Below are 24560 nucleotides of genomic sequence, written 5' to 3' on the forward strand. Positions count from 1 at the left end.
CAGAACTGGGAGTTGTTCCGGGTGAAGCAAGTGGAAAAGGCCAGAACGTCACCCCCTCTGCCCCCCAACCCATCCCGCACCAGTTCTCCAGACTCCCTGCAGCTCTGAGGAACACTCTCCCAATTTCTGGAGTGAGGGGCTTGCCCTGTCTCCGTAAGGTTCTTTTCCTTAAGCTGGATTTCAGTATTACTCCTCAGACTTTTTTTTTGGTATGTCTTAAAAATCTCATTTAAAAAAGGCCCGGGTGTAGAGGGTCAGGGCAGAGATGACTCACAACCTGGAAGCTTCGAGTGAAAGCAAAACAAAACAAAAGTTTGCTTTGAATCGTGAGCTGGGGTGAGGCTGGGCACGGAGATGGCCGTGAAAGCTCCCCAGGTGACTGTGACCTGCAGGAAAGTCTCTAAGCTCCTGTCTTCGTGGGTATCTATCTCATCAGCTCCAATGTTCTCGAAATCTGACGGTGTGTTCTGGAGTAAAGGGACTTGGGACTCCTGGAAAATAGGGAAGGAACAGCTGAAGGGACAGCCAGAGCCGGCGGCACCCCTGCGGCCCCCTTGAATGCCGGGGGGTGGGGAGAGGCGGGAGCGACCAGGGAGCCAAGGGGCTGCTGGGGAGGGGTCGCTGGAAAGAACACCCAGGCAGCTCAGGCCACTGGCCCCGTCGCCTATCAGAGCTTGGTCCTCGCCAAGACCTGTCTCGTCACAAGGCTGCGGGGCTGCTGGCTGGCCTGGCCCAGAGGCAGGAGGAGCCGCACTAAAGTTAGGACGTGGGCTGCGGCAGGCAAGCCCTCGGGGTCAGCTGTGAGCAACGGGAGCGGCCTTCCCTACCGCCTCCCTGCCAGACGCTGACCCCTCTTTGCCAGGCGGCTCAGACACCCCAGATGTGCAATCTAGATGCTGGGGAAATGCTGACTGGGAGAGGGGTGGGGCCGGGCAGTAACAGAGAGTCCTTGACTTTGGACGAGGCCGGCCTTGCCCGCTGCCAAGGTTAGCAAACCACATAGCCTTTGAATAAGCCACGGCGTTTGTCGGACTGATGTGTGTACCTCTGTCCCTCCACTAGCCTTGGCAAAGCAGGACAAGGGGAAAACTCACTGGGGGGGGGGGGGTTGCGAATCACGCTGTAACCACCCCAAGCTGCTCCCTCCCCCTCGGAGGGGCAGGTGGCATGTCCTGTGCGCTGGTGGGGCTTCTGGCCATGCTGACACCAACTCCATGTGCCCTGGGGAACAGAGGGGTGATCCTGGTGGGGACCGAGCAGCTACCAAGGATACAGAAAAGTAGTTGGATGCCTTGGCCACCCTCTACCCAGGGGTCCGGGGAAGCCTGGGCGTGGAGGCCCCCAGGCTGGGGCGCGAGGCACATGGGCACACAAAGGCACACGGGTCCCCATGGGAGAGCGCATGGGACGGGCGCCAACTGATGTGGCAGGGTTTCTCCCTCAGGTGGCGGTGGTGCCTCCCACCATGTTACAGGGCTCCGGGATGAGCTGGGTGTTCACTGAGCACCTGCTATGGATCAGGTCCTGTGCCAGGGGCAGGAGAATGAATGGGACTCCACCCTGACCTCCAGGAGCTCAGGGTACAGAGGGACAGCCAGCCAGAATGCATTGCCTAGTGGGGGATGAACGGCGCCCTGCAGTGAGCAAGGGGCGGGGAGGGGATGCTGGCAGGAGCCAAGCCGAGACATCCCTAACTTGGACTGGGGCTCAGGGAAGACTGGCCCAGGAGCTGACTCTTGAGCTCAGGCCTTTGGACAAGAAGGGAGACTGGGGAGCTGAGAGAACCACACAGAGGAAAAATGCAAAGATGCACAAGATGGCCCGGTGGGAAAAGTGGACCAGGAGACCTTGGGAGCAAAGGGTCTCTCCCTGTGTGTGGTCCTGGGGTGGGGGGGGGACTAGAGGGGTGAGGAGATGAGGCGGCAGATGTTTATGGGGTGCAGGGAAGCTGTGCAGTCGGATCTGCATTTGTTGCCTGCAGTAGGGGGGCTGTACGGGAGCAGAGATGGGGGGTGGGGGCGGATGCGAGGCCCAGGGCAGAGAAGGCCATGGCCTAGATCACTGCCGGTCGCCTCTTTCTGAAATGGGAGACACAGAGAAAGACCACGTGACCCATCTTTCTGTCCTGCCCCTTGGGCCAGCTCTTGCCTGGCCTTGCATCCCTGCCCCCCTGCTTTTCTGCTCTGGGGCTCCCTGGGGTCACAGGCTGGGTATGGCTCCTCTGCTTCGCACATTCGTGGGGTTCCCCTTCCTCTCTCTTGCCTTCCACATCCCTGCCTGGCTCTGCTCCCACTCCTCTCGGGGCTGGGACCCCTGGGCAGGGGTCTGCCTGGTAACTGCGGCCCTTCAGATGGGCAGCGGAGTCCAGGGAGAGCGCAAAGCGCATGGGCTCAGGAGTCTAGCGTGACTGGCCTCGCATCCCAGCGTCTCCTTTAGCTCAGAGTCTGCTCTCTTGGGGTTTGCCCGTCCACTGGGGACAGCATTACCAGCACGGGGGTCACAGGAGGGAATGTGTGTGGAGGGATTTAGCGCCACGCTGGGCACACAGATGCAGCTATCATTCTACAGGTGGAGAACCGGGGGACATGGCTTGGCCCCAGCTAGGGGTTCTGTGGCCCCGGGATTGCAGGGCCCTGGCTTATTTATAACCTGGCCCAGCGCACCTGGGGTTGGGGGGGTGCTTGGTGAAGCCAGCGGATGTCCCCAGAAGACAGTCTCCGCCAAGAGCAAAAGGCCTCCTATGTCCCCAGTGGAAGCAGGCAGCGTGCATGGGAGTTTCCGGCTGCAGGGCTCCCAGGGCAGAGCTGCTCTTCGGTGTCTGACACAGTGTGGGGTGCGAATGGCCCCTTTGGTCTGCTTTTCAAAGCAGAAGGACTTCTAAGAGGGTTCTGGGAAGGAAGGCCAAGACGCCTAGGTTCTCATAAATCTTTTAATAAGAGTAAATGAAGAAAACATTGTAATAGTAAGTCCCATGGTGAGGGGTCCTTTATCATTCAGGGATCTTCAACCACAGAAACACTGAAGACTAAAGTTCTAGAATGCTAGGTACACAAATTAATGACCATTTATTTCCAAAGGTAACTGCAGAAACCATTTCGGTACAATCAAAAGGTTTTTTTTACAAAACAGAGAAAACGCATTACAAAATGCCCCAGGAGGTGAGCAAACTGGTTGGGGGTGGGATGGGCGGCACAGAGCACCCGAGAACCAGCTTGGCCAAAAATAGTCCCCTTGCCGCTGTCTAGGGGGCTTAAGCAAGACTGGTTCTAAAGGGGGCCACTGGGAGGGGGGAGGAGAAGTGCCAGGGAGGGATCCGCCTAGTACACCTCAAATCCACCTGGGGATGGAGAAGGACGGAGGGGGGGGGCCCAGGGCAGAGGCATCTGCCGATTTCCCGGCAAAAAGGAGACTACCTTATTCTCTCTACCACAATAACACCGATATAAATGAAGAATTCCTTATAGTACAAAACTCACACCGAAAGAAAGCAAGTTTCCAAAACAACAGCTTTGCTTGAGACGACTTTTGCTTTGTTTTGTTTCGTGCCACGAGGAGCAAACCAGTGTACAAAAAAAAAAAAAATGTCACAGATAAGAGCAACAGTAAACGACTAGGCTTTCCTGAGCACGGACTGGCTCACTCTGTATACAGAAGGCTCACTTCCTCTCACGGACTCGACCCCCTCTGAGAGGGCAGAGCAGGGCTGCGGTGGGGGACCCCTCCCCAGGCAGGGGCCTGCTGAGGAGGGTGCCAGGGCCCGAAGGACACCCTCCCTCTGCCTGCTCCTGATCTCCCAAAACCAGCACCGCATCTCGCCCCTCTTGTCTCCCCCCACCCCGCCCAGTCCCCTTCGGTCTCCGAAAGAGGACAGAGGACTCTGGATCAACAGCTACTAATCCAGGGAGGTCTTTTTGGTCCAGGGAGGGGGGAAGGGCTTTCTGGTAACCCCCCCCCCGACCCTGAGCCACCCAGCTCAGCCCTGGGTGGCACCGGGACCCCAACGCCAGTGCACGGAGACAGACTGACAACTTGCTATCGGTGGGGAGCCGTGCCCACGCCACAAAACACTGAATCAGCAAGGAGCAGAGACAGCAGAGCCCTGACAGAGGCTAGGCTGGAGGCAGCAGACGGCAAAGTAAGCCAACTGTCCCCCCAACCGGCCTCCAAGCGGACAGACGATCGTGTCCCCAGGCCTCTGGGAAGAAGATGGGCCGGACCATCTTTGGTGTATGGAAGCAACTACTGGGAAGAGGAATGGGGCATAAGCAGGCATGACCATCTCTGCTCTTCTGAGCTGCTGCCGCAAGCTGGCCAGCAAAGTGCACCGTTCTCATCAGCCCAGATCCTTGCCGGACGCTACCCAAGCGGCTGGAGAGGCACTCCTTTCCCTTCCTGGGGCTGTTTTAAAAGAAACTGTCCACCTCTCCGAACGCTCTCAGACACACACATGGTGAGCTCCCACACGCTGGCAAATGGCATCTGGAAAGGTGGCCAAGGTGGCTGGGGAACCTCCTTGGTCCCACCAGGAGAGCTGTAGGCAGGAGCTGGGAAGTGTGGACCCCCAGGAAGGGGGGGCACCCTCCAAGGCAGGCTGCCTTAGGTGGGCTCAGGTTCCAAGGTAAGAGGTGCAGACCACATCAGGTGCTTACTGCACCCCAACACCTCGAACACAGCCTGCGGACTGGGCTCGCTTTCTCTTCCCTCTGTCTGCATGCTTCCGAGCCCCCCGGCCCTACAGCGCACCTCCACCGCTCCCTTCCCCTGACAGGTGGAGCTGCCTCTGGCATGGCCAGGCATGTGGCTTTCCCTTTCTTCTTTCCTTCCAAGCACAGGGACGATCAGCCAGAATGGGACACTGGGCTGTAACCAGAGCAAAGGCGAGCTTCTAGGAGCATGCCGCTGCCAGAAAGCCTGGGCTGACTGGCCACCTGTACCACAGAAACAGGGAGGGAGGGCAAGCGTGCAGAGTTGCTCTACCCTCGTGGCATTCTGAGCTGAGAATCTGCCCCACCCAGGCTGCTGGCCCCCAGCGGAGGCACAGACCATCTGCCTGAAGAGACTCCGTGTTCCAGAAGGGGACAGGACATGCCTCCAGGGGCTCCTCCCTTCCAACCACTCCTTTTATAAAGAGCCAAGGGGCATGGAGGCCTTACACATTTTCTTATGGGCCATCCCTACGCGCAGCAGCTGGAGGACCCCCTTCCAGAGGATGATCCGAGGGTGAGAGATACTAAGACAAACTTGGCCAAGCCCTCTGCGGGGGGTGCAGAAAATGAAGGGTATGCGTCACAAGGAGCTCAAGGGGAGTAAGAGTACTCGGTGTCCTCCCTCTGGCTCCCCCATGTCCTGGGAACTGATCATCTCCGTGCCAGCAGGCCTCTACGGAGAGGTGGTCCCTCCCACAGCTGCTTCCCAGGCCTCGCCTTGCTCCAAGAGACTCTCCTGCACCCTGCTGAGTTCTGGAGGTCCGTCTGCTCGAATCACGACCACTGAGTCACTGATGCTCAATCTAGGTCTATTACAATACAGTAACACCGGGAATACAGGACCCAGTCCAGGGCGATCGGGTTGCCTAGAGTTTCGGAGGGGGGGCATCAGAGGAAGTCACTGAACCTTCTTTTCTGTTCTTAGGCAAACCTGTTCTTAGGTAGAGCCCACAAGGAGTCAGCAAATGCCCAGTCACTGGTTCCCTCCTTGAAGTCCTTGTGTGACTCAGCTCAAGTCTTTGGACAAAAGGTCTTCCTTCTGAAGCACTTGAACCTGCACCACGGAGAACTGATTTCTTGGTACCTCCTTTGCAACCCAGACATGGGCTTTGGGGCTGGGCCAGGTGGAGGGGGGAGTGCGTAATGCCCCCTATGCGAAACAATTCATCATGGAATCTGGCTGAGGTGATGACACGTGGCCCTAGGGTAACAACACCAGCAGGATCTGTATCTTCCCCCAATCCAGGATGCTAACATCGCCTGTGAAAGCACAGAACGGATGGTAGGAGCCCCTGCAGAGACAGGCCCCTGACGCAAGGATTCTCCGAGTTCAAACATCCAAAAACAAGGGAGCAAACAAATTAAAAAAGAAAACCAAAAAGCAAAAAACCCAACTCCAGCTCACCCTTCCCTGAAGCTGCCTTTTAGAGAGAGAGAGAGAGAGAGAGACAGAGAGAGAGAGATGGAAACGTTTAAGGGGAACTCAAGATTAAAATGGTATCTACTATCAAACATTCAACTAAAATGGAGCATATGATTCAAATCACAGTTTTCTCAAGTTACCACTTCCATTGATTAATTTCTAACACTCACTTCTGATCGGGATATGGGTCACTTCTCAGCTCTGTCGGGCAGAATTTACCCAGGGTCCTGCCTAGTAAGAGTCGTGGGTATTTTAAACTTGTTCACTTTGGGTCTGCCATCACAACAGCAACAGCTCTCCATCCCCCTCAACGGAATCTAGCCCTGGGGCCAAGGAGCACCCCCACCTCCCACCGCAGGCAGCATCTCGGAGGGAGTGGCTGGTTGGCTGCTTGCTTTGAGTCATGGGACACCAGTGGGAAGACTCTGGCAGGTTCTATTTTGGCCATGAGCTGGGAAATCCCTTGGCTCTCAGCCTGCCGCTGGTATAGAAACAAGGCCTCAGTCCCATTATGGTGGGGGCTGTGCTGGAGACAAAAGGGGGACCCCGGCATAAGCCTGGAGGTCCCTGGCAGTGGACAAATGAAACTCAACCCAATGTCATCATTTCAGTGTCCAGAGAACTGCTCGTCGTTCCCCATCCCCTCAACCAGCTGTCGTTAAAGCACCAACAAGCAGAATGAACACCACTGACTACCGTCGCCCACGTAAGGCCACTAGGAGCAGGGAGGAAGAGCCAAAGGGGAAGAGGAAGAACCCAGCCCTTGGCACAACACCACCCCCCAGGCTTCAGGAGATGTCCTGGGGGGAAGAGCTGGGGAAGGAAGCGCGGTGGAAGAAAGGGACAGAGAGGAGGGAAAAAGAAATACACCAAACACCCTACTGCCCTCTCCCCATGATTTCATCAAGAACTGGGTGTTCTCCAAGTCAAGTCAAGACTTGCTTCCTCAGGGAGAAAAAAAAAAAAAAGACAAGCACCTTCAGTCTATTTTCTTGGCTGGAAGCCGGAGCAAATCCAGCAGATATTTACACAAGGGCCCAGCCATGTATGAGAACAGGATGACCAGCTTCCCGTGGGTCATGGTCATGAGAGTCTGGTGTCCCGAGGCCCAGATGCGATACCAGGGGCCGTAGAATGGGTCTGAGATGGCCGGACACAGCATGTTGTTCAAATTCACTTCGGTGACCTGCAGGGACAAGGGAGGTAGAGTGAGCGTTCACCATCCGGAGGCTTTCTCTGGCTTTTGCCAGTTCAGCCACCTCTACCTAATGGGGGACTAGACAAGGAGGGATTGACCAATCCCCGCCTGTTCATGAGGGGCTTTCTCTGCCCTAGGGTTTTGGGGAGTGGGTCAAGGCTAGAGGCCTCGGGAGGTGATGGGGGAGGCCATCCAATGGAAAAGCTGTTTGGTGTTGCTCAGTCTTGCCTTCTGGTTGGGTCCAGAGCCTGCCGTCATTCCTAAGCATCTACCACGTGCCTAGTCCCCAGAGAGGTGTCAGGGGATGACAGAACAGTCAACGGCATGGTTCCTGCCTCCACTTAGAACTGGCAACCAACCCAGTTGGCATGGGCAACCACATCTGACCTCAAACCAGACGGTGCTCACCAGGTTTCCCCCACCATGAGATCGGAGGAGGGTACAGAAAGGGCACTGAGTCCTCAGAGAAGATTTCATGAAGTAGGTGGCACCCTGAATGGACTCATGAAGGATGGATGGGGGTCATGGCGAGGAATGGAGTGAGCGGGGCCTGCCTTGTAGGAGGCGCGGCCTGACCTAGGCCTGCAGGTGGGACTGAGCATGGTATGTATGGTGACATGAGGACACACACCCCTCTGGAATCAAGCAGTCCCAGTGGAGAGCGCTCAGAGTAAGGTGTGAAAGTCATCCTGTTGCCTTCCTCGAGTGCGGGAGCATTCACGCCACTGGCAAAGAGCTCAAACTGTCCCCTAGGCAAACCAGAGCAGCGCAATATGCCAGGCTGGGGAAGAGAAAGTGACTGTTCCTCCCGAGGCACTGGGGACATCGGTCACGTGCCTTAGTCCGGCCAGGCCCCGAGAGGCTCCACACGGCTGATGCTACCTTCATGCCGCTCGCGCACAAAACCAGACATGCCGCTCCTGCCCTGAGGACGGCCACGGCACCTGCCTTCCAAAGCCCTTTCAGCGCGATCACGTTTGAGACAAGTCCTCACCACCTCTCGGGGAGGCTGGGGGTTTGGTACCATGTCACAGAGGGGTGGACAGCTCTCTGCCCTCGACGGTGAGGTGACTCACCCAGAACAGTAGCAGAGCCAGGACTTGAACTGGGGGCTCCTGACCCCCCAGCCTCGAGTTCTTCCTCCTTCGCTTTGCCACCAATATAGACACCCATGCACTCAGCAATGTTGGGCTCTGGAAAACTCAACTACTGAGTCCAGCCATCATTCATGCTCCGGGCGGGTCTGAACACCCCAGAACGCCACGGGAGTCCCTCCGACACGGCACTTCCACTGGCCACACAGCTCAGGGCCTGGGAGCTGGCCCAGAAGGGACCCAAGGTCAGAAGCCTCCTCTCCAGAGCCAGGCCAGGGTCAAGGTCCTGCCTCCCCCGCCACAGGGTCTATAGCAAATCACTTTCCAGTTGCAGCTCGCCATTTCTGACCCGGGTGGTCGTGAGCGAAGGGCATCGTTGCCTCCCCCGGGATGAAAGAAACGGTCAATACTGAAGGCTTCCGAAAACCCTTTGGAGAGGCCCAGGCCGTGGATCATAAATCAGCAACCCAGACACAACAATCTGACATCCTGGCCTTTGGCATCTTGTATTTTCAAAACAAAACGATACGCCAGCGCCAACCAGGTTATCAAGATTTATGGAGAACTCCGCACAGACGGGGATCGAAGGGGACCAAACCAAACTTACCAGGCCCAGGATCTGCAAGACGCTGAAGTGGTAAAAGAACATGAGGCCAGTTGAGAGAAGGGCCCACCGGAAACTGCTGAGGGGCTCTGGGGTGTAAGCACCTGGAGGAAAAGGGGAGATGGTGAGACTCACTTCTCCTTTGCCCCTCGAGGGTACAGGTGCCGAGGCCGCGACCGCTGCCAGCAGATTGCCCCCCCTCGCTACGTAGAAGACGGGCCGGCTGATGCGCCAGCGACTCCAGCCAGCCCTCTTCCCAACCCCTGTTCTGCCACATGCTGCCGGGGCCGTTTCAGAGGGAGGATTTTTTTTTTTTGATGATGATGAAAGGAATGCTTGCTCGTTAGAGAAATTTAGAAAATCTTATAGAAGTCGAAACGAGATGGAGAAAATGAAGAACACCACATCCCCGGCGTTCTACTCCCCACACGCAATGCTGCTAACTTGTGGGGGTATGTTGTTTTCCCTATGCCTCAAGATTTGGTTTGTTTTTTTTTTCTTAATTACTAATTGGAGTCTAACTGTATATATAATGGCGCACCCTTCACTTTCACATTTATTTCCATCTTTCCCTCATGTTTCTAAAGAGAGATGTCTTTGGGGAAGTGTGGCATGGTGGTTGGGAAGGTTCACTTTCATGGCCCACAGATTTGGGTTCGAATCTAGATGCTACCACGTCCAGGCTGCATGGCCCTGGAGAAGTTGTGGAAACTCCCTAAGTCTCAGTTTTCCCATCTGGAAGACGAGGATAGCAGTCCCACCTACTTCTTACAGTTGTGGCAAGGAACGAAGGGAATAATGGGCTGTGTGTGCATAGTCTAGAATTTGGTCCAGTGTGAGCGCTTGACGGGTGTCAGATGCTATCGTGACACATGGTCATCACGCCTCAGGTAACTACAGAATGTGCCGTATCCAGCGGCGCTGCCACTTGCCGACCGTTACACAGCTCCCTCCTGCCTGGGACAGCGAGAACGATGTATTTTCCCTCCGGCGTCACTAGGAACCATGGCTTAGAGGATGCTGTGGGGGCCACTCTGAATGGGGACTCGGGCAGGGGGATTGCTCCAGAATGAAACGAAGCTGGAACTCTCTATCCCAAGCAAGCAGGTGGCAGCGTTCCATCCTGGCGTTGTATGTTCCCAAGTCTGTCCTCTATGGATTCACCCATTCAGTCACCAGTTATCAGGCACCTATTATGTTTCCAAGCTCCGTGCTAACCTTTGGGGATAGGAAGATGAAGAAGACAGGTTCCCGACAACCCCAGACTCCTAGTCCCCCGGGGGAGGCAGACAGGCCAATCAACAATGATAATGCCGTGCGATGGTGGGATGCCTGTGGCCTAGGCCACATTATCATGGGAAGACAGAACTCAGCTGGAGGTGGGGGAGGGGGGAAGATGTAGGAACAAGGACTGCTTCTTAGTAGAGGGGGCACAGAGCAGTCCTGAAGGACAAGCCAGGGGCCCAGGCATTCCAGAGCCAGAAGCTCCCACAAAGGCAGACAGGCAGACATGAGCTCCTGGGCGCAAGGCAATTCAGAGAACCATGGGTAAGAGTTGAGGCCACAGCGGAGGGTGCAGTGGGGTGGCGAGCAGGAGTAGACTAGGATGTTGGTTGAGACCCAGCTTGGACTTCAGCCCATACCTGCAGGGTCATGAGCCCTGATGCCACAAGTCTCAGGCAACTGGGAGAGGAGAGTGACCGGAGACTAAGAGATGCTAAGGATGCTGGGGACTGGCCAACTGGAGAGCCCGTGTCCCTTCTAAAGATGGCAACCGCCACTCAGCTCCATCTAACCACTGCCCTGCTGGGACATGTTCCCAGAATTGCCAGTTTTTTCCATTTTGCAAGAGGAGCCAGAAGTATGAACTTTCATGTGGAATTTCCTGATTTTTTAATGTTGGCCAATAATTCAAAATGTTTTAAGAATGCTCTTCGGACCAAACAAAACACGTCTTCTTGGATGGACTTCAGCCCATGGATGGCCAGCCGCAGAGCCACAGGAAGCAGCAGGAAAGTGATGTGATCAGATATGTGCCTGAGAAAGGTCCTGGGGCCGGTGCGGGGGACAGAGTGGAGGCAGAGAACATCGAGGCAGGGGGTGGATAACGAGGCTGCTGCAGGAACCCAAAGAGGGAAGGGGATGGATGGCCCTCAAAGGTCATAGAGGTAGGGCTGGAGAGAAGTAGAAGAAAATCTCACTAGGATGTGCGGGATGGATGCTGGGGAGGAAGGGTGAGGATGGACAAATCTAGAAAGGCCTCCAGCTTGGGCCCCATTGGGTTGATGGTGCCACCGACTGCGACAGAGAAGAGAGGAGAAGGCAGACTGGGGCAGAAGGTAGGGAGACGATGAGGCCAATTTCAGACATGTTGAAATCGAGGCATCTGCAGAATATCCAAATGGACATGTTTCACTCAGTCTCACTCATCTATAAAATGGGGTGCCATTGCCTACTTCATAAGGTTGCTGGGGAGATGACATGACGTCACACACTCAACGGGGGGGGGGGCTGAACATCCAGATGTAGGTGTCAGCAGCACCCGACAGCCACTAAAGACACGAGGGCACATGTGGACCTGGAGAGGAAGGCCAGAGGCAGAACATCAAGGAAGACCATGGGGGCGGGGGGTGGAGTGTGGCAAGAAGAAGGAGTGAGGTGGGGTGCCTGAAGCCAGGCGGGTCTTCTGGGGGAGAAGCTCGGGCTTGCCATGGGCACAAGAGCCAGGCCCACAGCACCTATGAGTCAGAAGGCCCCTGGAGGGCATCGACCATTCCTCCTGGTCAGAGATGGAGACACTGAAGGCCAGGAAATGGGTAGTGCCACCGCCAAAGTCAGAGCAGGGCGCTGGGCCCTCACACGCTGCCAGGCCACTTGCTGCTTGGTGCCCTGTTGCCACTTGTCCAGACCGCCACCACACCAAGTCGTATGGTCTCTTTCCTTGTCTGTCTACCCGTCTAGACCGGAGCGCCCCGGGAAAGGGGGGGACGCTGTCGGATGCGTTTCTGTGTCCCTAGCATCTGGCACAGCGCTTGGTTTGCAAGAAGACACTGAGCTGTATGCTTACACTGCGCACCTTCCCGTCTGCGGAATGAATGGTAATCGGGCCCCGTGTTGTCCGCCTGGCTGCTGGGGAGACTGAGGGGAAGAGGGGACCTGGAGGACCAGCAGGTGCTCAGGCTCCCGCTCACACCTCTCTAGTCCCGAGCTACTTCCCTCCATCCTCTGCTTGGCTCCCCCTACTGGCAGCTGGGCAGCAGTGACAGGTCCTGTAGGCCAGGTGGCCACCGCAGGAAAGGGTGCGGGGCGACCAGGAGGTCCTCAGCCTCAAGGTAGCTCAGCTACAGACCTGGGGAAAGCCGGGATGAGGCCCAGACCGCTGGGCAGCCCCTCTCCTCATCGCGCTCCTCCCCTGCCCCACAGTCCCTGCCCCACGCTATGGGGGAGAGGCACATTCAGATAGGGCCCGGGGTCCACGTTCTCACTGCCCCTTGCCCCAACCCCCACTTTACTACCATCCACTTTGGGATGCCCCATCCGCCCCACGCCAGGATGTCAGTTCTATGAATAAGGGGCCATTTCGGAATCCCCCCTTTACCTGCAACACCTGGTACACAGTGGGCACTCCAAAACTCACGAGGGTGTGAGCAAATGACTGGCACAGACCTTCCAGAGAATCATCAACCTCTATCAAACCCTTTGGCTCAGCAATCCTACTTTGAGGACTTTCATCGAATACCTAAAGAACCCAACAGACCGCCCTTATTTGCACAAAGATATTTACACCTGCACCACCTGTAACACCGAGGACCTGGAAACAAACTGAATGGGGAGATAAGGTGAACTCTGGCGCCTCGATATTGTGCAACCGCCATTCAAGTGACAACCAAACCACGAGCGTGTGTGAAACAGTCCACGGCTGGTCATGGCAAGTGTCAAAGGTGGGACACCAAACAACATGTCAGGGATGGAAAACAGCCTAACGGTTTAACACACAGGGCTTGGGGGCGGACAGCCACACGTGTGACTCCCGCCTCTGCCACTGCCTGGGGGGGGGGGCCTGGGGCAGATCGTGCTGCCCCCTCAGACCATTTCCTGTGTGAAGACTGGAGGTAACATCGACCTCTCGGGGCTGCCGAGTAGAATAAGAGATACAGAAAAGTAAATAGAGCAGCTTGCCTGGCACACAGCAGGCGGCTGCTATTTTTATCATGGCAAAACCACAGCCATCCAAAATCTCCGAAAGGACTGGGAGAAGCCAGGGAATTTTGCAAAGAAGTGATCTTCTCTGGAAAGGTGGGGGGAGGCTTTCCACTGCCTTTTCACTGTTGTTGGTTCTTTTCATTGTACAGATAATCAAAGATTCAATTTCTCTGAAACTAAAAAACAACAACAAAAAAAAAACCCCAGAAAAGCAAGCAAGCCAGGAAGAAAGCAAGAAAGCATCCTGAGAATAAATGATCCACTCTACATAGATATATGCAAATTGTATGCAAACGCGCATCATTCCTTTTTTTCCCCATATACCTGAATGTGGCCCTTGGGATAATCCGAGTGAAAAACCAGTTTTCTTCTAAAGGAAAAGAGAAACTTAAGCACTTTCGGAAAAATTAAACACATAAAACTTTTTTTTTTCTACTTTAAGAAAGAAATGTGACATTTTCTGCTAGCGTCGTATATCCCAGGAGGATAGAAGCGTTTCATCTCTACAGGTGGGGGGATCCAAGATAATAGCTTTTTCTGAAATCGATTTCTGCCAGAAGGAAGCGTCATGCGTGCCGGGAAAGAAGTCACCTGCACCACCAGCAGCAGCAAAGACAGATCCCCAGAGGCCTCCCAGGGGCCCTTTCTCCTGTCCTATGGTCCCACCCAGGAAGGACTTACACCAACCAGATGAGGCTGGGCAGGGTGGCGCCCACTTCCCTGGTCTTTGTCCTGCTCCCTTCGACTCATTCACTTCATCCGACACTGGGCACAAGACCCCATGCTAGGCAGTGGCAAGAAGGGGGCAAAGATGCTCCCCGCCCCTGACGACTGTCCGGCACTTAGGAGCGAACAATGGTGGGGTGGGGGGCGGCGGCTGGCTGGCTGAGTCGGTTATCCATCCAACTCTTGATTTAGGCTCAGGTCTTGATCTCAGGGGATCGAGCCCCACATTGGGCTCCGCGAGCTTATCCCTCTCCCTCTGCCCCTCCCCCCACTCATGCTCTCTCTCGCTCTCTCTCAAATAGATTTAAAAAATCTTTTAAAAAATAAAAGGCCATGAGGTGGTATCATCAGGTAAGCGCAGTAAGTCGGGGACACGGAGGAAGGGTGGCTGGAGATGACAGCTGAGGTGGGTTCTGAAGAAGCACAAGAGGGGCACGTCCCAAGTCTATGACTTCAGTAACTGAGCTGAGTTAGGGGAGAGAGGAGTTCAGTGGGGAGCGTGCTGACACTGAATGCCTACGGGGTGTCTATGGGGAGAGCTCAGGAGAGAAATGGCCTGGACTGAGCTTGGAGTGTAGAGATCAACAAGGAAGACTCCATGGAATGAGATTAAAGCACGGATCGTTGTCAGGAGAGGACCCCCTGCCCAAGAAGACAGGATCGAAGACAAGATGAGCCCGCTAGCCACATGCAACAATTTACATGTAAAGGAATTAAAATTAGATAAAATTAGAAATTTGATTCCTTGGCTGTGCCAGCCGCATTTCAAAGTGCTCAATAACCACACGTGGCTAGTGGCTACCCTACGGGGCAGGGCAGAGGTAGAACGTTCCCGCCATCAACGAAAATTCCACTGGGAGCACACTTGTCTATAGAGGTAGAGACCAATACTGCCCCTGGCTTTGGCGACATGCTGGCCACATACTCTCTGCTATAGAGATTTCAGGAAGAGTGGTGCAGGAGCTAGGTGGTAAAACCTGAAGAGAAGTTTTTTCAGGAGTACAAGGAAGGGAATTCCAGGGAAAGGGAACAGAATCTGCAAAGTCACAGAGAAATCATTACCCAAATTCCCAATATTTCAGTCACTTCTCTGAACATCCCCTTCATGCTTTTGCTCTCACCCACCCTACCTCTGCCCATGAGGGAGCCTGCTTCCCCTCTGGCCTTTGAAAGTAGTCTCACTGGTTTTTCTCCTTTGGCCCACGTAGGTAGAATAGGTAACTTCTTTCTTTGCATTGCTGTTCCCAGACCACTGGCCCCCCTTCCTCCCTAAAACCCTACAACCACCATCCTGTACCACCCCACTACTCTTCCCTTTTGTGGTTGTCTACAGACATATGAGTCGTGGCCCTCAACATCCCTTGAGAATGTTAGTACCTGGCTTGGTACCACTCTCTCCAAAACCATCCCTGTCCTATTTCTTGAGGATTTCAACATATGCCTGGATAAACCTTCTAGTATCCTGGTCTCTGAGTTCTCTCCTCAGTGACCTTGTCCTCTATGGCGCCTCAGCCACTCACTCCCATGGTCATGCCCGAGACCTCAGAATTGTGAATATCTGCCACCTGCCCCCAGAGGTCAAATATTCCCTCTTCAACTACCACTTCTCTTTCCAGCTTACACTCTCACCCTGACCCTGACACTTTGGCCCAGCCGGAATCTGTGATCGGTAAGTCCCACCATCTTCCTGCTGTGCCTCACGGCTCCTGCTTCCCTCCTTAGAGTCCATGGCTCGTCATTCTAAGGCCCCTGGCATACACCTTTGGCTCCACGGTGCCTCTCATAATTGTACTCATCTTGGGGAAAAAAAACCCAACAAACCAGCCCTGGTTAGATTTCAATCTGCTCCTCTTCCTTGCTTGCACCCACACAGCTGAATGTGTCTGGAGAAAAACAACAGTGCTGACTGTTCTCACTTCAAATTCGTGATCGCAAACCTCAAGTGCATTCTTCACGTTGCCAGGCAATCACACTACATCTCCCCTGTCCATTCACTCTCTCAGGCAACAACTTACTATGGTCTCCTTTCTTCCCAAACCTCCAATAGTTCTATCCCATCCTCACTCTCAGACGATGACCTGGCTTCCTACTTCACTGAGAAAGAGAGGGTCAGGCAAAAAAACTTTCAAAGCTGGGACACCTGGGTGGCTCAGTTGGTTAGGCGTCTGCCTTAGGCTCAGGTCATGATCCTGGAGTCCCAGGACTGAGGCCCGCATCAGGCTCCCTGCTCGACAGTAAGTCTGCTTCTCCCTCTGCCCCTCTCCAGGCTCGTGTTCTCTCTCTCTCACTCTGTCTCTCAAATAAATACAATCTTTAAAAGAAAATTTCAAAGCTCTCATCATTGCCTCGAACCACGTACCTGCATCAGCGGCTGATGCGCTCTGCCTTCACCCCCGTTACCATGATGACCTGCTCAGGACCCCAGCCAAGGCCAGCCTTCCCCTTTGTATCCAGATCCTGTCCCTTTCAGCTACTCGGTATCGCTCCAGCCACTGCAAACACCTGACCTCGCTTCTCCCTCAATCCTTGGTCCCTCTTTAGAACAAAGCTCCTTGAAAGATTTCTTTATGCTTGGCTAATCCAATATGGTAGCTCCTGGCCACGTGTGGATACCAAGCCCTCGAGAGGTGGCTAGTGTGATTGACATGGGCTGTTAGTGTAACATACCCACTGGATTTCAAAGGATGTAAAATATCCCGGTAATAATTTTGTGCTGGTTACACTGGAATGATAATGTTTTAGATAGACTGGGTTAAATACGACAAAAAAGATGTTATTAAAATTAATGGCACCAGTTTCTTTTACCTTTTCTGAGTGTGGCTACTAGAACATCAGAAATTACATTCATGACTCACATCTTTTTTTTTTTTTTGACACTACCTGTCCACAATTCCTCTCCTCCCATTCTCTCTTAACCTGCTCTAATTCGGCTTCTGCTCCTACCTCCCCCCTCCACCCACTCCACCAAACACAGCTCCCCACAGCGTCACAAATAACCTTTCCACTGTGGAATCCAATGGTCAATTCTCAGGCTTCATCTTACACACCCTTTTGTTCTGGAAGCATTCTTCAGCTGGCTTCCGGGATACTGCTCTCTCTTCGTTCTCCTCCTGCTCCACAGCCTGCTTCTTCTCCATCCCCTCTAGCGGCTCCTCCCCCTCTCCCTGACCTCTAAAGGATGGAGGGTCAGGCTGCAGAATTCAGAGGTTTTCTCTTCCCTCTACACTTTCATTCTCTGGGCAGTTTCAACCAGTCTCGTGGCTTGAATATGATCTATGTACTGATGACTCCAACATGCACATCTCAGCCTGGACCTCTGCCTGGAACTCCAGGCTCACACATCTCGTAGCCTGCTCAATATCTGCACTGGGATACCTAAACAGGGATCTCACATTCCTTTTTTTTTAAGATTTTATTTAATTTGACGAGAGAGAGGGAACACAAGCAGGGGGAGTGGGAGAGGAAGAAGCAGGCTCCCAGCAGAGGAGCCTGACGTGGGGCTCGATCCCAGAACGCCGGGATCACGCCCTGAGCCGAAGGCAGACGCTTAACGACTGCGCCACCCAGGCGCCCCGAAGGGATCTCACATTCCTAAACCCAACTTCGGACTGTGGCTTCTACGGTAGATGATCACTGTACTGGCTCCCCGGAAGTCATGCCCTCCCAGTATCCACATCCCTATGTATTCCTCTCCCATGCCGATCGGGCCACATGGCCCACGAGGCTCAGCCACGCAACTTGCTTTGACCCACGGGATATCATCACAAAAGGTGCCATCGGAGGCTTGATAAGCACGTGTGCCCTCTTGGAATGTTGCCCTGAGACCACCACGCCATGAAAGGCCTTGTGGATAGACAGGCCCAGCTATCCCAACTGCTCCAGGTGAGCCCAGGCAGGACCAGTAGAAAACTATCTTAGTCAGCAAGGGCGGCCATAACAAAATACCATAGACAGGGTGGCTTTAAACAACAGACATTTCTTTTTTCACAGTTCTGAAAGCTATAAAGTGTTAAGATCAAGTGTGCAGGCAGACTCGTGTCTGGGGAGAGCCCACTTCCTGACTCACAGGACAGCCATCTTTTTGCTGTGGCCTCACAAGGTGGCAGGGGTAGGGAGGTCTCTGGCTTCTTCTAAGAGCACCAATCCCATTCATGAGGGCCCCACCCTCATAACCTAATGGAACCCAATTACCTCCCAAAGGCTCTATGTCCAAATACAATCACATTGAGAGCTAGGATTTCAACATAAGAATTTGTGGGGGCAGGGGCACAAACATTCGGTCCATAACAATGAATGACCCAGTCAAACCACAGTTGTGAAAAATAGGACGTCGCTGGGGTTTTTGGGGGTACCTCTTAATCCCCTTTACCAATTTTGCCCATCTCCCCGAAGCCCCTTCCCTCTGGCAACCACCAGTCTGTTCTCTGTATCTAGGGGTCTGTTTCTGTTTTTGTTTGTTTGTTCATCTGTTTTGTTTTTCAGATTCTATATATAAATGAAATCATAAGGTATTTGTCTTTTTTTTTTTTTTTGGCTTACTTCACTTAGCAAAATACCCTTAGGTCCATCCATGTTGTCACAAATGGCAAGGTCTCCTTTTGTTATGGCTGAGTAATATCCTACTGTGTGTGTGTGTGTGTGTGTGTGTGTGTGTGTGTGTGTTTGTGTGTGTGTATGTGTGTGCACCACATCTTCTTTATCTATTCATCTACTGATGGACACTCGGGTCACTTCCATACCTCAGCTATTGTCAACAATGCCACAATAAACAGAGGAGTGCATAGATCTTTTCCAATTAGTGTTTTCAGTTTCCTTGGATAGATACCCAGTAGCGGAATTACTGGGTTGTATGGTATTTCTATTTTTAATGTTTTGAGGAACCCCCATACTGTTTTCCACAGTGGCTGCACCAGCTTGCATTCCCACCAACAGTGTAGAAGGGTGACCTTTTCTCCACATCCTCGCCAACACTTGCTGTTTCTTGTCTTTTTGATACTAGCCATTCTGACAGGGGCGAGGTGGTATCTCACTGTGGTTTAGATTTGCATTTCCCTGATGATGCGTGACACTGAGCACCGTTTCATGTGTCTGTTGGCCATCTGTATGTTTTTTTGGAAAAATGTCTATTCAGGTCTTCTGCCCATTTTTAATTGGATTATTCAGTCTTTTGGTGTTCAGCGGTGTAAGTTCTTTACACATCTTGGATACTAACCCCTTAGCAGATATATCATTTGCAAATTCCTGCTCCCATTCAATAGGTTGCCCTCAGTGTGCAGTAGCTTTTTGGGTTGGTGTAGTCCAATGATAAGTCATTGCTTTAAGCCACTACGTTTTGGGATGTTTGTTACTTCCACCCCCTAGCCACCCTCAACCCCAAAAAAGCAGTAAACAAGCACAAATCCCTCCTCCTAGTCTTCCTGATCTCAACGAATGGTCTTCCATCTAAGTTACTCAGGTCATAAACCTTCGAGAGTCATCCTTGACCCCTCCTTCTCTCACACCCTACATCTGACCCGTCAGCAAATCCTGCTGGCTGCACCTTTAGCATGTATCCAGAATCCAACGACCCTTCTCTGGCTCTCCTGTCAGTACCCCAGCCACTCGCATCTCCAGCTTGAGTTATTACACACATCACTTACAGGTCTCCCCTGCTTTTATCCCTGTGCCCCTGCGGTCTAATTTCAGCATAGCAACTGGGTGACCCCTTCAAACTTTCATTTGGATCTTGTGAGTCCACGGCACAAAACCCTCCAACGGCTGCCCACCTCCCTAAGACTAAAATGCCAAGTCCTTCCTACTATGGTCTGTGAGGCCTTCATATATGATCTGCCCCTCATCTACAGCACTTCTCTGACCTCATCTCCTACAACGTATCCCCCTCCTTCACATGGCTCTGGACACACTGACCCACTTGCTGTTGCTGGAATATTCTAGAAATACTCCTATGTCGGGGCCTATACACTTCTTTGCTCTTCTTGGCATATTCCTCCTCCAGGTATCCAATGGCTCAGTCCCTCACCTACAAGCCTTCACTCAAATGTCACATTCTCAGTGAGACCTTCCCTTTAAATGAGGCTACTTCATTTAAAACTGCAGCCTCCCCGACCATTCAGCATCCCTGTACCCTTTACTCTGCTTTACCTCTTCCTCTCTGGCACTTAACGTTATCTGACTTACTATATGCTTCACTTGTTTCTTTACTGTCTCCTTCCACAAGAGTAAATTCCGTGAAAACAAGGATATGTATGTTTTGCTCACTGCTTTATCCCCAGCAAGTGCCTGACACAAAGTAGGGGTTCGATAAAGATCTGCAGAAAGAATGAAGTGAGCAGCCCAGTATGTTTGAGAACTTTCTGCAGTTCAGTATCATTGGACTATCATGTAGGAGAGCGGGATAAACAGAAGATGGGAGCAGGGTTGTGAAGAACTCTGTTTGCCACGGGAGATATTTCGGACTTTACAAATCACCTTGAGATCTTGGTCTAGGGTAGGTTCCATACATCTGGGGTGGGGACTTCGAGTCTGCATTTCTAACTGGCTCCCAGGTGCTGCTGAAGCGAGGGGCAGAGCTTGCAGTCTGGCTGCTGACCGAAGTAGAGCGAGGCCAGAGGCAGGGACATCAGTGTTGAGGCTGCTGCAACCAAACAAGTCAGGGATGATCCCATCTGAACTAAAGGAGGAGTACAGGGAGTGGATCTGAGAAATGACCAGGAGGTCGAATTGACAGCATCTGGTCACTGACTGGATGTGGAGGAAAAGAGGAGTGAAGCTCCAACGATTATCTGCAGATATCTGGCCCGGGTGACGAGTGGATGGTGGTACCACTCAATGGGATGGAGAATGTGAGAGAAGGTGTGGGTTTAGGAACAGGGAAGAGAATGACTAGTTTAGTTCCTAACAACAATGATATCCTGAAGCTTTGTGCCCTCTCCATGAGATGCCTCCATTTTGAGCTCCTGCAAGACTTTGATGGCGTGACCCCAAGATGACCACAGATATGGGATTTCCCATTCTTGCCATTGAGCACAGGCCCAAGTCAAGCTCCCCTTCATCCAGGCATCTGACCAAATGAACTGTGCCTTCTAGTCTGTCCAACGTACAAGAGGCTGCCCTGAGGCAGATGTCCATGTGGAAGGTCCATCTTGTCGACCTCCTATCCTGAGAGGCTGGAGAGCCCACTCAGGCCAGGCTTCACCCTCAAAGTGCCTAAGTGGGGGCTGACTGGGCATCGCAGCCTCTGGCTAAGGCAACTTAAAGACCTCCCCTTCATCTCTGAGGATCCCAGCCAGCCCTCTGCCAACAGCCCATGGAGTGAGGGCCCTGAGCTGGCAAAGAATCCAACAGGTGGACCCGGACTAGCTCAGCACTGGAGTCCAGAGACCCAGGTCCCAGCATCCACTCCCATCCATGTGTGGATCGAAACCCCTCTAAGCAGCACTGTCCCGCTTGCAGGAAGTTTCCAGCCCTCTCTACCTTCCAGGAGCGCTGGAGGAACAGAAAAGCCAAAGGACCACGGAGATACTCTACAGAAAAGTGGGATTTAAACCCCTAACACGCCACGGTGCCTCACACGCGTTATGCGGTTAGTGTCAGCAAGTGGGGGGCGACTCTTGGATCATCAAGGCAATGGGGCCTAACCTTCAGCCTGGGTCAGCATCCCTGACTTCAGCTGGCATCAGAACCCCCTTGGAGGGCTTGGCACAAGGGAACTTTCGGGGCGCCACCCCAGTGTTTCTGATTTAGGGGGCCTGGGGTGGGACCTAGAGTCAGGAACCCAAGAATTTGTATTCCTAACATGTTCCCCAGCTAGGCAGCTGCTACTGCTGGTCCGAGGACTACCCTGTGAGAACCCTTGTTCTCAAGAACGTGTAGAAAATGCAGATGCCTGGGCCCCGCCCCAGAGACCTGAATCTAGGAGAGGGACCCCAATCTGGCCCCATGTGAGAAGCAGTGCCTCCTGGAAGTGGCTACAGTGACAGTGGGAAGGACATGACTTAATCCTCCGCTCGGACAAAGCACGCCTGTGCCCCAATTCCTGCCTCTTCCATGGGGAAAATCCCACGGTCGTTGCAAACTCTCCAATCCAACCACCGGCACAAGCCTCTGCCCCTGGCCAGTGTTTCAAATTCCCCAGCTCTTCCCTCACCCCACGGACCCTGCAGAAGCCTTCAGAATCTGCCCGCGCCCCCCTAGCCTTTCCCCGGCCCGGCCCGTCGCTTGGCCCACACAAAGGGGAAGTGGGAAGCCAGACAAAGAGAATGTTCCCAGAACCCTAAGGCTAGTTAGACAAGAGGGGGGATGAGCTAATGGGCGGGGTGGGGAAGAAACAGGCGGGCTGAGGTCAGTATGACCTTGAGGCCAGTTTTCAATTTTCAAGCCATCACTGGCCACAGTATTCTTGTTTTAACCGTCCTAGAAGCTAGCACACTGGCTGTGTCCCAACCCTCATCCTCCAGGAGTTAAGTTTTTAAAGCTTATCTCCAGAGACACGTGGCTTGCCTGCATCAACTTGGGGTTCTTACACCCCAGTTTCCTGAAATGTTCCCAAAGGACATCTGATTTGCCCATGTTTCAAAACACCTTCCTTACCCTGTGTTAAGCCTCGAGTCCCAGCTCCCAATTCTGAAACAAGAGCTCCCTCTAGTGAAGTAGAAAGGGGTTTCCAGGTAGCCTCAAGGCCAGACTTCTTCACCCTCCGGGAGCCCCTCCAAGAGCCGCCCCCCCCCCCCGCCGCCGCCGCACAGATCCCCCTGACAACATAGGACACTAGTGAACCCCTCTCCAGAACAGGGTTTTAAATGCATAAAAGGCAAAGCGCTACAGGAGAAGCCAGCGACGTTAAAACGGAGTTACCAAGTTAGGAAAAACAGATCTGTAACACAGTCCTTGCGCGTTTCTGTACTAATGCATTTAACAAGCTCTAGCAGCGAGTCGAACCGCTACCGTGATTTCAAGGCAGTGGTGAGCATCAGTGTCTCCCACCCAAGTTAATGGACCTGTTAATTCCTATTCGTGGACCCCACGTTAAGAACCCCTGCCTGACTAAAACCACCATACCCACCCAACCAAAACAACCAGCGGGAATGAAGAAAAAGGGAGGGAGTTTCCAGAGCGGGGAACTGGGTCACCAGCCCCACGGGTCCTGACCCCACCATCAGCAAATCCTTCCATACCTGCCACCCCCTCACAGCATGGCCCTGGGACCTCCTCACCCTACAGAGCCCTGGCTCTCCCCCAGGACCCTGTTTCTCCCTCGGGCTGCTCTGAACGGAGGCTCTTTGTCCTCCTGTGCTCACAGCAAGCTCGTGTGGGCAGAAGGGGGGCTGAAGATCCCCCTCCCGTTACTGCTTCTGGATGCTTACTCTTGTCTCCTTCTTGAAAGCTTCACCTTCTCTTTGTCACCACGGTCGTTCCCCCCTCCACACACCGCCCCCCCGCCTCCCGGTCCTCCAGGTCACTATCAGACTCCTCCCAGAGCAGTCCCACTGAGCTTACAGTCTCCAGCTTTACATCAGGCCTTTTCCTGCCAATACTGTTCTGGGTGACTTCACCACCCGCTCGGGGGCCACTTCTAACACCCTAACCTCCCGGCCCCTTGAACCTCTTCAACTCCACACATCTGCACCTCCACGCCACCTTCCTACCCACAACCAGCTTCAGGGAGCACCCCCAGCCAGCCCGCCTCAGTTCTATTTCTCTGACCATAGCCTCCTGTGGTTTCAGCTTCCATATCCTCATTTCCACTGGGCACGAGCCCGCACACCTCCTGGTGACCTCTGATCCCTAGATTCCTACCCACCCCCACCTCCCACGGACCTCCGCCTCGTTCTTCCTTCCATACCATCTAGCCCCCTCAACTCCCAGGTGGGCAGAGGGCCCTCTTCATCCCTGCCGCTCCACATTTCTCCCTACCCCCTCAGTAGCTCATCCCCAAGGGGTGGCCTGCTAAGGACGAGAACCGAAGAAACGGCTCGGACCACATTTTAGGAGACTGGTAGGCAGAGTCATGGTCCCTTAGCAAACAGAAACCACGCAGACAGCAATATTACATAGTGGGAACTAAGCGATGGGCACGATTCCTATTTTACAGATGAAAACACTGAAGCACAGAGAAGTTAAGGAACTTCGCCAAGGTCACACAGCTAGTAAGCGACAGAACCGGGATTTGAAAGCAGGTTGGTCCTGCTCCGCACGGGCGGCGCGCACTTTTCATCAGGCACATCTCAGAACCGTCTCATCTGTTGGCGGGCAGCCAGGCCTGTTCAAATTTCGGGTCTAGCTCCTCTGTTCCTCCGACTGGGTGGGAAAGAGGTTCAGGGCCGGTGTACAGATCTGGCTGTATCAGATGGTCAGGGTCCGGACCAAAGCTGCTGGCACCAGCCCCGCCCGTGCTGGAGGCACTGGTCGGCCTGCGCGGCTAATAATCAAGTAAGCACCCTGTTTCCCATTCTGTTCTTGCTCCTTGGGTGACCTGCCCTTGGCTGGAAACTCGAAAAGAGGAACGTGGGTGACGGCGTTACCAAAACTCTGCCCCAAGCCCCACACACCCCTCGCTTTCTGGATCTTCAACACCACTGACCCTACTTACAAAGCCCCACCCTTGGAT

The 24560-nt window shown here is 53.6% G+C and overlaps 1 protein-coding gene across 14 annotated transcripts in view; it reads right to left on the bottom strand.

Annotated features, from left to right (window-relative positions):
* TMEM164 (transmembrane protein 164) overlaps positions 1 to 24560 on the bottom strand; it is a 178671-nt gene that overhangs the window by 15867 nt on the left and 138244 nt on the right. For 10 of the 14 annotated variants that reach the window (XM_045805042.2, XM_045805043.2, XM_045805040.2 and 7 more), the window contains 2 exons: positions 9029 to 9129; positions 2916 to 7315 (listed from right to left, as the gene is read on the bottom strand). In XM_045805042.2, the coding sequence (XP_045660998.1) occupies positions 7109 to 7315; positions 9029 to 9129 (308 nt within the window). In that variant the 3' untranslated portion in view covers positions 2916 to 7108. Of the gene's footprint in view, positions 1 to 2915; positions 7316 to 9028; positions 9130 to 24560 lie in introns of those variants that run through there. The other 4 variants (XM_087860109.1, XM_045805037.2, XM_087860110.1 and 1 more) reach the window with 2 other exon arrangements.

This window comes from Ursus americanus, chromosome X (assembly GCF_024610735.1).
Source record: "Ursus americanus isolate L20-20 chromosome X, mUrsAme1.1.p, whole genome shotgun sequence".
Taxonomy (NCBI): Eukaryota; Metazoa; Chordata; class Mammalia; order Carnivora; family Ursidae; genus Ursus; species Ursus americanus.